This window comes from Eriocheir sinensis, chromosome 46 (assembly GCF_024679095.1).
Source record: "Eriocheir sinensis breed Jianghai 21 chromosome 46, ASM2467909v1, whole genome shotgun sequence".
Taxonomy (NCBI): domain Eukaryota; kingdom Metazoa; phylum Arthropoda; class Malacostraca; order Decapoda; family Varunidae; genus Eriocheir; species Eriocheir sinensis.
Window position 1 is genome coordinate 825,001 of NC_066554.1, and position 12,116 is coordinate 837,116.

Below are 12,116 nucleotides of genomic sequence, written 5' to 3' on the forward strand. Positions count from 1 at the left end.
GAACAGAAAATGAAGCGAAAAATGAAAAGATAATAAATGAGAAAAAAATGGAGAAAACTGATTATAAAAAGATGAGGAGAAAAAAGGAAAGAAAATGTGAATAAGAAAATACGGGAGAAAAAACGAGGAGAAAGAAATGAAAAGAAAAAGTGAACATATGAAAATGAAATGGAAATAAATGAAAGGGTTAAAAAGAATAGGGAAGATGATAGATTGGTAGGGAACTATCTTTTATTTTTTATAGTTAAGCTCCTTGCGATAGAGTGTTGGTAAACCTTCTCTTGGCACGAAAAGAAAGAGAAAAGGGGGGGGGGGATAGATAGATAGATAGATAGATAGAGAGAGAGAGAGAGAGAGAGAGAGAGAGAGAGAGAGAGAGAGAGAGAGAGAGAGAGAGAGAGAGAGAGAGAGAGAGAGAGAGAGAGAGAGAGAGAGAGCACATCCAGACGCCCATCTCGCCGTCCCCACACAAAGGGTAGCGAGAGACATGACGAAACTAATCCCTGACACGGAGATCCCGCCGCACGCTGGGGAATCAAAGGTGAGCAAGCGTGACTGGGAGCGCCGAGGGCAGGGGAACGTGACTCATATTTGCATCGGAGCCGCCTCGATGTCAGCCGCGACCCAGAACCATTAAAAAAGATGTCTGGCGGTGCAAGTTATTGATCGTATGGCAAAATATATTCACGTCTTACAATAAGATAAACGTCGGAAACATAATAGCAAAGAAGCCTAAAAAAGTGAAGGGATGTCGGGCGGTGAATATATACACGTAAGAGCCGCCACGTCTGCTTAAAAGAAAATGGGGTCGTATAAAATGTGGATTACCCTGTCGAGAGCAAGGATGCGTGACGGAGATTTGCATGAGAGGCGTCTGGATGTGGTAGCCGCGAACCAGGAGACTAAAAAACCGGAGTGAAGGACTGAGGAGAGAATGGATACATGCGTGAAGGAAAGAAATGAAGGGAGGCAGCGGAGAAAAGAAGGGAAACTGCAACTTACCCTTTTGGATCTAAATAAGAGTGTGTTTCGGTCGAGCGCCTCCACCAACACGTAATGGAAGGAGGAGGAGGAGGAGGAGGAGGAAACCGCCTTTTACGGGTGTTTCCCAATTACTCTTGTCCTCACTTTTCGATGCAAACGTATTCTATTAATAAATCCGTAATACTCCTCCAGCAAGGAAACACCCAAAAATGATCAACTCGCTGCATTTATATCTATATTTTTTTCAGCATGTTTTCCTTTGGAGGCATACAGTTCTAACAAAAAAATAAGATAGCCTTGCCGATGGCCTTTTGCCCTAATCATCTAAGAGGAATTTTTTTTTCGTTTGGTCATAGAAGGCTGAGCTCAATTTACAGAAGAAGAAAATGAAGGGTTTTTCGATCCAGATTCCTCGTAATCCATTGAATTAGTAATTTTTTTTCTAGTCTTGGAAAGCTGAACACATTTAAGACTTCATCCAGTTTCTTCTTTTATGGTAGAAGTGAATAGCTGCTTAGTTGATACATTTTCCTTGTAGAAAAAGAAAATGAAGGCTTTTTCGATCCAGATTCCTCGTAATCCATTGAATTAGCATTTTTTTTTCTAGTCTTGGAAAGCTGAACACAATTAAGACTTCATCCAGTTTCTTCTTTTATGGAAGAAGTGAGTAGCTGCTTAGTTGATACATTTTCCTTGTACTTCAATGATGGCAAGTCTCTGGTTTAGTTCTAGAAGTATGAGCACACTTTCAAGATTTCATCCAATTTCTTCTTTTCAAGGAAGAAAAGAATGGCTGCTTAGTCGAGACACTTTCGTTGTAATCCTTTAACGTTGAGTCTTTGGAAGGCTGAGCACAATTTATACTCTTTCTAGTTTCTTTAAATTCAATAAGTCTGCACTCTGGACGCATCATTACCTCTATTACCCTTACTATAATATCACCATGTCAATACGCTTTCCTCGTGATCGACTGAAGAAGGTATTAATTTAGTATTACAAGTCTTGGCACAATTTACTGACACCATCGTGCTTCTGCTTCGTAAGGGTGAAAAGCAACACTATCGGCAGCATATTAAAGACTTCATCCAGTTTCTTCTTCTTCTTCTTCTTCTTCGTAAGGTCGCAAAGAAATCCCCTCGGCAGCCTCGCATCAGACGACCTTCTAAACTGACTCTACAGGAACAGGTTTGAGGTCGTTTGTTTTTCTTGCTCTTTTTCTTCTTCCTCGTCGTTTTCGTGTTTTTCATGGGACGCTACGACTCGCTCAGATTCCTCCTGCCTCACGCTCACCTCTCTGCTGCTATTTCTGTCTGTCTGCTCGTCTGTCTGTCTGTATCTCACTACGACTCGGATTTCTTATAACCCACACTCGGATCTTTTTACTGATCTTATTTTGTCTGTCTGTCTGTCCGTCTTTGTCTATTTACCTGTTTCTCTGTCTGTCTTTCTGTAGCTTTGTCTCTTTCTCTCTGTCTGTATCTGTATGTCTCTCTCTGTTTTGTCGTTTATGTCTCTCTCTCTCTCTCTCTCTCTCTCTCTCTCTCTCTCTCAACTCAGATCCAATTGCTATTCGTGGATCGCTTAAGCCTCACCCACCCTGACATTTGTGAGCTTAAAAGTCCCAGGTATACTTTTTTTGACATTATTTATTTTTTTCCTTTAGTCTCAAGCAGCTCTCGGCGAAGCTTCATTCCTTGAGCATTACGAGGAATTGCCTGTGAATGTTTAAGCTTAAGTTTGGGTAATGTTTCTATCTCCTCCTCCGGCGTGTGACCTTCGATTCTTATCCTGTACGTTCTCGAGTTTATCATTTTTTTTTTCATTTGTGTTCCTGATATATATTATTCTTGCTTCTTCGTATCTGTCTAATGCTAACATCTTCTTCTCCTCTTAGTGTGATTGCTTTGTTGTTATTATATTCGTGTTAAAATTTTCCCATTTACTTTTATATAGCATTTTTTTTTTTGAGTTAGAATCTCTTTTTGTCTTCTTTCACACTTCTTTTCCAGAGTTAAATTTCCTCTTTGTCTCATTATTTTTTTTCTGGAACTATTATGTCTTCCCTCTGTTTCTTCTCTTCACACATCTCTTTCCAAAGCTAAAGTATTCACTGTCTACTCTTTTCAAATTTATTTTCTACAGCTAAAATATTTTCTGTTTCAGACCTCAATATTATTACTACTCTTTCTTTTCTATTCTATAACATTAGCCTTCTTCCAGCTCCAAATCTTATTATTGTATTTTTCGCCCTTTTTCAATCTTAAACCTATATTCTCCTTTATTCTTTTCTAATGGAATGCTCAAATCTTCTTCAAGTTCCAAAACCTAATCATTATATTTTTTTTCGTCCCTTTTCAATCCCAAACTTTTATCCTCCCATGCAGTTCCAAATCACCACACCACTGCCTTATCCTTTTATATTTCTTTTCTACGGTAAAATAGTTTGCATTTCAGACTTTCAGGGCATTATTTCTCTTCCTTTTCTATTCTAAAAGATAAGCCTTCTTCCAGTTTCAAGCCATTTCATCATTATTTTTTTTTTTTTTTTCAATCCCAAACTTTAATCTTTATCCATGTTGTTCCAAATCACCACACCACTGCCTTTTTTTCCTTTTCTTTTTACGGTAAAAAAAATTTTTTGGATTTCAGACTTCTATTATTTCTCTTCCTTTTCTATTCTAAAAGATAAGCCTTCTTCCAGTTTCAAGCCATTTCATCATTATTTTTTTCGTCTTATTGCAATCTTAACTCTACAATTTTCCTTTATTCTTTTCTAATCTGATGCTCAAATCTTCTTCCAGTTCCAAAACCTAATCATTATATTTTTTTAGTCCATTTTCAATCCCAAACTTTTATCCTCCCTCGCAGTTCCAAATCACCACACACACACACACACACGCGCGCGCGCCATTACGAGCTCCAGAGAACCAGCACCGGAACGACCCCAGCGAGAGTGCAGCCTCGATAATCGTTTTTGCCGCATCGCCCAATTGTCTTAACAACCCCGAGTAAAAAAGAAAGAAAAGTTAACGAGCTTTTATGCAGATTTCGCTGGGGTGGAAAACGATCTCAGGTGCGTCTTAACAGGTAAATGGAAGCCTTGTATGTAGGTACCCTGTGACCTGAGGGGCAGAAGGTGGTGGTGATTGGCGTTCTCTAGAGGGGAAGAAAATAACATCAACTTGACTCGATGTAAAAAGGAAAAGTGAACGAGATTTTAGACTGGGGGGAAGGTGGTGGTGATTGGCGTTCTCTAGAGGGGAAGAAAATAACATCAACTTGACTCGATGTAAAAAGGAAAAGTGAACGAGATTTTATGCAGATTTCGCCGGGGTGGGAAATGATCTCAGGTGCGTCTTAACAGGTAAATGGAAGCCTTGTATTTAGGTACGCTGTGACCTGAGGGGCGGAAGGTGGTGGTGATTGGGGTTCTCAAGAGGGGAAGAAAAGAACACCGACTTGACTTAATGGTTTGAAGGACGTCGCTAAAAAGAGCCTTGGTATAAAAACACTTACATCTGAAGGGTATACACAGGTGGGCAGACGGATGGGACAGGTAAAAAAGATGATTGTAGGGGGAGGTGGGAGCGAAGGGCATGGCCGAACCAGGGCGTGGCAAGGAAGAGGAGAAGGAGAAGAAGGAGGAGGAGGAAGAGGGGACACTGAAAAAAAGGAGGACGAGAGGGAAAGGGATAAAAAAATAGAGGGTGATGATATAGGGAGGGTGCAAGGTCGAAGGAGGTGCGTGGAAGAGAAAAAGGGAAGACGAAAGGGAGAGGAAAAGGGAGAAAAGGGAGGATAAAAAACAGGGTTCCAACATGGTATTAGAGAGATATAGAGATGGAAAACGGTGAAGAGGAGGAGGAGGAGGAGGAGAGGGAGAGGAAAAGGGAGAAAAGGGAGGATAAAAACAGGGTTGCAACATGGTATTAGAGAGATATAGAGATGGAAAACGGTGAAGAGGAGGAGGAGGAGGAGGAGGAGAGGGAGAGGAAAAGGGAGAAAAAGGAGGATAAAAACAGGGTTGCGACATGGTATTAGAGAGATAAAGAGATGGAAAACGGTGAAGAGGAGGAGGAGGAGGAGGAGAGGGAGAGGCAAAGGAGAAAAGAAAAAACAGAGGGTGGAAAAGATAAGGAACATAATTGCCTCCAGATGGAAAAAAAGGATGGAGAGAAGGAGGGAGAAGAAAGGAGTAGGGAGGAAAAAAGAAACAGGAGGAAGAAGAGAAGGAAAGACAGGAAGAAGGCGAAGGATGGTCAGTAGGAAGAGAGCCAATCAACAAAATAGTATGAAGGAAAAAAGAGATAGAAAGAGACGGAGAGGAAGAAAAACAGAAGGGAAATGAAACAAGAAAAGACACGAAAAAGGCGAAGGAGGGTGTGTAGAAAAAAGGAACCCAACAATAAGGACGAAAAGGAGGAAAATAAGATAGAAAGAGAAACAAAAAACAATGAAACAAAGGAGGAGATTGACCGGGTTTAAACAAAGACCGGACGACAACAAACACGATCCCATAAGCATAGGAAAGAAAGCAAAGAGAGGAAGGAAAAGGGCAGACAAACAGCTATAACATCTACCACATAACCACTCTAAAACAATCCACATCACTTCACCACTTCATCCAACCCACCTACACCCTCACCGCCAACTACCCCGTCCACCTACAGACCACTTGTTCGTCAGGCCGGACAGAGGAGGCAAAAACTGGTTCCCTTGCCCAGTACTCGCGGCGGGGACCTAGCCAACCAGCCAGCTAGCCAGCCGGGCCCTCAGCAACAGACGATGGGGAGGGACAAGGATGACGGCTTGGGAGGGAGTGGGTAAGGGACAACACGAGATGGGGCTGTAGAGGGTTGTGTGTAGGGATGATTGAGGGTTTAGAAGGTACTGGACTAAATGAGATGACGTTGAAGAGGGTAGCGTAGGACGGTGATTGAGGAGGAGAATGGACTGGATTAAACAAAAAGAGGCTAGGGAGGGTAGTTTGAAGAGATGATTGAGGGTTTAGAAGGTACTGGACTAAATGAGGTGCGGCTGTATAGGAGAGTGTTAGTGGATGATTGAAGGGAAGGGAAGGGACTGAACTAAACTATATAGATATACGCGACTCGACAAAAGCCATTCCTTGAGGTCTTAGTAGGAAAAAAAGGATAAACTAAACAGGGAAAGGTACTGTACTAAATGAAATGGGGCTCTAAAGGGTAGTGTGGAGGGATGATTGAGGGGCAAATAAGGGACTATAGCAAACGAGATAGGGATGTATTAGAAGCTTGATGTGCGAAGGAAATGGCGGTTAGGTAAGAAATAAATGGTTGGGGTTGGGGAGGAGGGGGAGGGAGTGGGGAAAAGTGTGATGTAACAGAGAGTAAGAGTGTGGAGGAAAGGCGGTTGGGGAAGGGAGAGGGATGGTTTGGGTTTAGGGGATGGAAGGGAGGGAGTGACCTGCGGTGATGGTTGCAGGGGAAGAGAAGAATGGTAAGAGGAGGATTAGAGGGTTGTAAAAGAGAACCAAGAAAGGGATGCTGTTTATGGGAGAAGAGGAGGAGGCGGAGGGAAGGGATGTAGGAGAGGATAGTGAGGAGAGTTAGAAAGATGAAAGGTAAAGATAATAATAGAGGTAGAGAAAGAGAGAAAAAGTGAAGAAAGGTTGTGAAAGAAGAGGTGATGATAAAGAAAGGGATAAGGGAGGTTTGAAGAGAAAAGAAAGGAAGGAAAGGCTGTATAGGAAGAAAGAAAAGAAATAGATATATGGACCGAGATAGATAGATAGATAGATAGATAGAGAGAGAGAGAGAGAGAGAGAGAGAGAGAGAGAGAGAGAGAGAAAAGGCATGTAATAAACGTCATAACAAAACGAAGTGTTATGCCGGCGACCTCGACATTCACACACACACACACACACACACACACACACACACACACACACACACACACACACACACACACACACACACACACACACATGTAAAAACGACTGGCTATAAAATTGGTGCAAAAAGGGTTCCTACAAGGTCGCATTCTTACACACACACACACACACACACACACACACACACACACAAACAAACACACACACACATGACTAGAAAAGAAAGTGAAGAAAAATGTTGGTGGACACACACACACACACACACACACACACACACACACACACACACACACACACACACACACACACACACGAAAGCACGTACGACTGACAGACGGACTGATTGATTGACAGCAAGGAAAAAAAAATACAAACTCCTTCCTTTTTACGTGAATTTAAAGTTGAATTTTTTGAGAAGGGAGAAAATGAAGTAAATAATGAAGCCTGTTTTTTTACTTTATACTCGTACTTTTACCTTTTTATTTATCTATACCCTTTAATTATCCTTTATTCATCTGCCTTACAAGTTTATAGTGCGTGACATTCAATACTGACACGACATCCTCCTCGGAAACTCAACCTTCACGAAGAACAGAACACAAGAAAGAAAAGAACGATAGAGACACACACACACACACACGAACAAAACAACAGCAGAAATAACACGTCCTTCTTCCCCTCTCAATACAGAAGCCACGTCACTGAATTGTCACCAGGGGGACCTTGACTCGGGGGTAAGCGCGGCGACTCGACAAAATCCATTCCTTGAGGTCTTGGGCGAGGAAAAAAAGGGTAAACTAAACAAGACCTGCAAACGCCGCCGCCTCTGTGCCTGCTGGTGTAAAAATTGCTGTGTACTGAGATGAGTTTCCGAGGCGAGAAAGAAAAACAAGAGGTGTATGTGTGAGGGAAGAAAAGAAGCGAGTGTTTGAGGTGCGAGAAGGACAAGGTACGTATTGGTGTGTGTGATGGCGGCTTTTGTTTTATCTCTGCGTGTGTTTGAGCGAAGGAATAAAAGGGGAAGCCAGTGTTCGAGGCGAGAAAACAAGTGGTGTGTATGTGATCGGCTTTTGTTTGGATTTGCATGTTTGAACGAGGGAATAAGAAGGAAAAGGTGAGTGTTACAGGAACGAGAAAGAGATACAAGTGGAGTGTGTGTGATCGGCTTTTGTTTGGATTTGCATGTTTGAACGAGGGAATAAGAAGGAAAAGGTGAGTGTTACAGGAACGAGAAAGAGATACAAGTGGTGTGTGTGATCGGCTTTTGTTTGGATTTGCATGTTTGAACGAAGGAATAAGAAGGAAAAGGTGAGTGTTACAGGAACGAGAAAGAGAAACAAGTGGAGTGTGTGTGATCGGCTTTTGTTTGGATTTGCATGTTTGAACGAGGGAATAAGAAGGAAAAGGTGAGTGTTACAGGAACGAGAAAGAGATACAAGTGGTGTGTGTGTGATCGGCTTTTGTTTGGATTTGCATGTTTGAACGAAGGAATAAGAAGGAAAAGGTGAGTGTTACAGGAACGAGAAAGAGATACAAGTGGAGTGTGTGTGATCGGCTTTTGTTTGGATTTGCATGTTTGAACGAAGGAATAAGAAGGAAAAGGTGAGTGTTACAGGAACGAGAAAGATATACAAGTGGTGTGTGTGTGATCGGCTTTTGTTTGGATTTGCGTGTTTGAACGAGGAAATAAGAAGGAAAAGGTGAGTGTTACAGGAACGGGAAAGAGATACAAGTGGTGTGTGTGATGTGTCCTGTTTGGCTTTTAGTGAAGGAGTAAAAGAGGAGGAGGGTTCAGAGGAGTAGAAAAAAAATACAGAGCGAGAGAGAAAGAAACTGTTGGTGTGCGTGATGGCTTGTGTTTTAACTTTTCAGCTTTACGTATTTGAACGAAGGTATAAAGGAAGAAGTGAGTGTGCAGCAAAGGGGAAAAAAAGGACAAGTGGTGTTTGACATGTCTTTTGTTTAACTTTGCGTGTTTGAACGAAGGAATAAAAGAGTAAACGAGTGTGCAGAAAAGGAGAAAAAAGACAAGTGGTGTGTGACATGTCTTTTGTTTAACTTTGCGTGTTTGAACGAAGGAATAAAAGAGTAAACGAGTGTGCAGAAAAGGAGAAAAAAGACAAGTGGTGTGTGACATGTCTTTTGTTTAACTTTGCGTGTTTGAGCGAAGGAATAAAAAAATAAACAAGTGTGCAGAAAAGGAGAAAAAAGACAAGTGGTGTGTGACATGTCTTTTGTTTAACTTTGCGTGTTTGAACGAAGGAATAAATGTGTCACATGTCTTTTGTTTAACTTTGCGTGTTTGAGCGAAGGAATAAAAAAATAAACAAGTGTGCAGAAAAGGAGAAAAAAGACAAGTGGTGTGTGACATGTCTTTTGTTTAACTTTGCGTGTTTGAGCGAAGGAATAAAAGAAGAAGCGAGTGTTCGAGGCGTGCGAGACGGAAATAAAATAGTGTGATGTCTTGTTTAGCTTTGATTGCTTGGGCGAAGGAATAAAAAAAGCGTATGTTCAGAGAAGGAAAAAGTAAGAGATAATGGGAGAAAACAAATGGTGTGATGTCTCCTGTTGAGTTTTGTGTTTGAGCGAAGGAATGAAATAAGAAGCGCGTGTTCAGAAGAGGGGAAAAAAAAAAAGACTACAGTGAGTGACATTTGGTCGTGTTGCCGTTTTCTTCGCTGAGTAAGTCTACGGCACCAGCACACAACTTTTAACTACGCCTTATTGACTGCCTCGCACCCCAAAACTATACTTGCGGGCCTAAGCCAACTTTACCTCCGTCTGAAAACAACAACTTGGAATAACTGAAATAAAGAAGAACAACAAGAGAGAGAAAAGAGAGTCTCGTAAGGTCTGATATCAATAGAAAATTTCAGCCCCTCAAAAAAGACTACAGTAGCTTTGAACTGCATATAGGATAACATAACAAACATTGGAATCACTCAAAATATAAACAAAGAGCAGTAATAAAGAGGAAAGGAAGTCTCGTACGGTTATATAACGGTAGAAAACTTAAACCCCTCAAGAACCACACACAAACAAACACAAAACAACAACATCTGGAATCACTGAAATCAAAACAACAATAAATAAAAAAAAGTCTCGAAGAATTTACTACAGAAGAAAAAAAAAGGGAAAAAAACTAATCCTCTCGTCTTACCTCTTGAGGAAGTTGGTGTACTCTGCCTGGCGGATGAGACAGGTCCTCATCATAATGGTTTGGAAGCACTTGCGGTCGATGGCGTAGAGTTTGCATGCTGTAGCGGCTGTGGGGGGTAGGGTAGAGGGGGCGTGAGGGGGGGCAAGGCTGGCGTGTGTATGGGAGGGGGTAAGAGGGTGTTTTGTAAGTATTATGTGTGTTTGAGAATGTGTATTTAATTGTGCGTTTAAAGGAGCAAGAGTGTGGGTGTGTAGGTGTGTTTTTCAATGAGTAAGAGTGTGTGTAAGGGTGTGTTTCAAGGTGTGTGTGTGTGTGTGTGTGTGTGTGTGTGTGTGTGTGTGTGTGTGTGTGTGTGTGTGTGTGTGTGTGTGTGTGTGTGTGTGTGTGTGTGTGTGTGTGTTCCTTTTTAGTTAATTACGTTTGATCATAACCTAAGCCAGACTTCGCTTTACCAGGGCGTCTTAGGGAAAAGACTAAAGGCCGCTTTCACAGTCATTTTGTTTGTTTTGATCGTTACCAATGTCGGGTGATCGCCGCGATAGTATTTCCACGTAAAAGTGGCCGATGGGGTAATGGCGGCTGCGGGATTAGCCTAACACCGCACCTTGCCACACACTCTCAACACCTTTCGCTTCCTGTTTTACGTGGAAAACTATAGCGTCGATCGCCGCCACTGGTAACGATCAAAACAAAGTGACTGAAAGCGGCTTTAAGGCATCAACTTGATCGTCGGAAAGTATGGGTGTAAATGCGTAGTGGATCAGCAAGATGGATATTCGATCTTACTTTCATATCTAGTTAATTCTTCCTAATTGTAAGCCGGCTACCACTTTACTTGGACTTTGGATGAATGTGCGAAAACGAGATATTAATTAGCTCAAGCCAAGATGGGTGTGTGCTGAAGATTATCAAAACGTTCATTCATGATCAGGTTTCTTGCTAACTTTTCTCGATTATAAGTCAGTATCCGCCATAATTCTCGCCAAAAAACATAGGGTTGAGAGACTCACCGTTGAATGGGAGTCAGTGTGTGAGTGTTCAGTGAGTTAGAAGTACGGCCACTCGATTTTAACTTGGTTCTATGTATATGTTTAAGTCAGTCTTCGCTTCAAACGGAGGCGAACCAAACATTAAGAAAAAGACCGAAACATGATGCTCATAAAGAGAAAACGGATATCAAACAGAGACGTGAATTTTAGGAACCGAGATGTTTATTACGTGTCCGAATACTCTCTCATGAAGTGCTTGTGTGAGTAGGCGAGGCATGAGGCCGTAAATATAGATACTGACCTTCAAAGAAAATACTCCGTTCAGTGTTATGAGTCTTGTAAAATTTTTGAAGCATACTAAAAACGTCTCAAGTTTGCGGAATCTCTTCACAACCTTTAATTATGCACCACAATATGTGAATCTAGTAGTCGGATCTTCGCTTCACTTGAGAGTCGGGTGAATGTAAACAACTTGATGCTGCCACGGAGGGGACTGACCTTCATAACTTACCGAGCTTAGTGGAAGAAATGCTGAAAAATATTGTGTGTGTGTGTGTGTGTGTGTGTGTGTGTGTGTGTGTGTGTGTGTGTGTGTGTGTGTGTATCTCGCACGCGTTTGAAGTTTGCGAAATTCATTCATTATGCTTCATTATGCGCCAAAAGGGAATAGATAATAGTGATAAATGACGTAAAATTAAACGAATGATCAGCTCGTCCTTGGCCCATATGACTAAAATGAACGGATAATTGTATGTTACGAAACGCCATTTACCCAACTTCGTACCAAAGATAAGAAATACAAGAACAGTTTGTGTGCTAATGTTTTCAGGTCACTGTTCTCAATATAACAATTCACACTCACAAGAACGTAAGATCTGTGCCATATATCACTGCCAGAGAACGAGGTCACGGCTCATCAAACACCTCCGTTCCTATCCCTTGCTAAGTAAATAGGAGTTACATGAATAGACACAAATGAAAGTCCTCAGGAATTGAATCAGGGGTCACTAAGTTGATGAGTCGACCGCTGTGTGTGTGTGTGTGTGTGTGTGTGTGTGTGTGTGTGTGTGTGTGTAAAGAGTGTCACATTCACCAACTTATATATAACCAA

At 41.7% G+C, this 12,116-nt stretch overlaps 1 protein-coding gene across 2 annotated transcripts in view; it reads right to left on the minus strand.

Moving 5' to 3' along the window:
• Positions 1 to 12,116, minus strand: part of LOC126980970 (cGMP-dependent protein kinase, isozyme 2 forms cD5/T2-like) — a 45,686-nt gene that overhangs the window by 33,180 nt on the left and 390 nt on the right. For both annotated transcript variants that reach the window (XM_050831470.1, XM_050831469.1), the window contains exon 2: positions 10,017 to 10,122. In XM_050831470.1, coding sequence (XP_050687427.1) covers positions 10,017 to 10,122 — 106 coding nt within the window. The remainder of the gene's footprint in view (positions 1 to 10,016; positions 10,123 to 12,116) is intronic.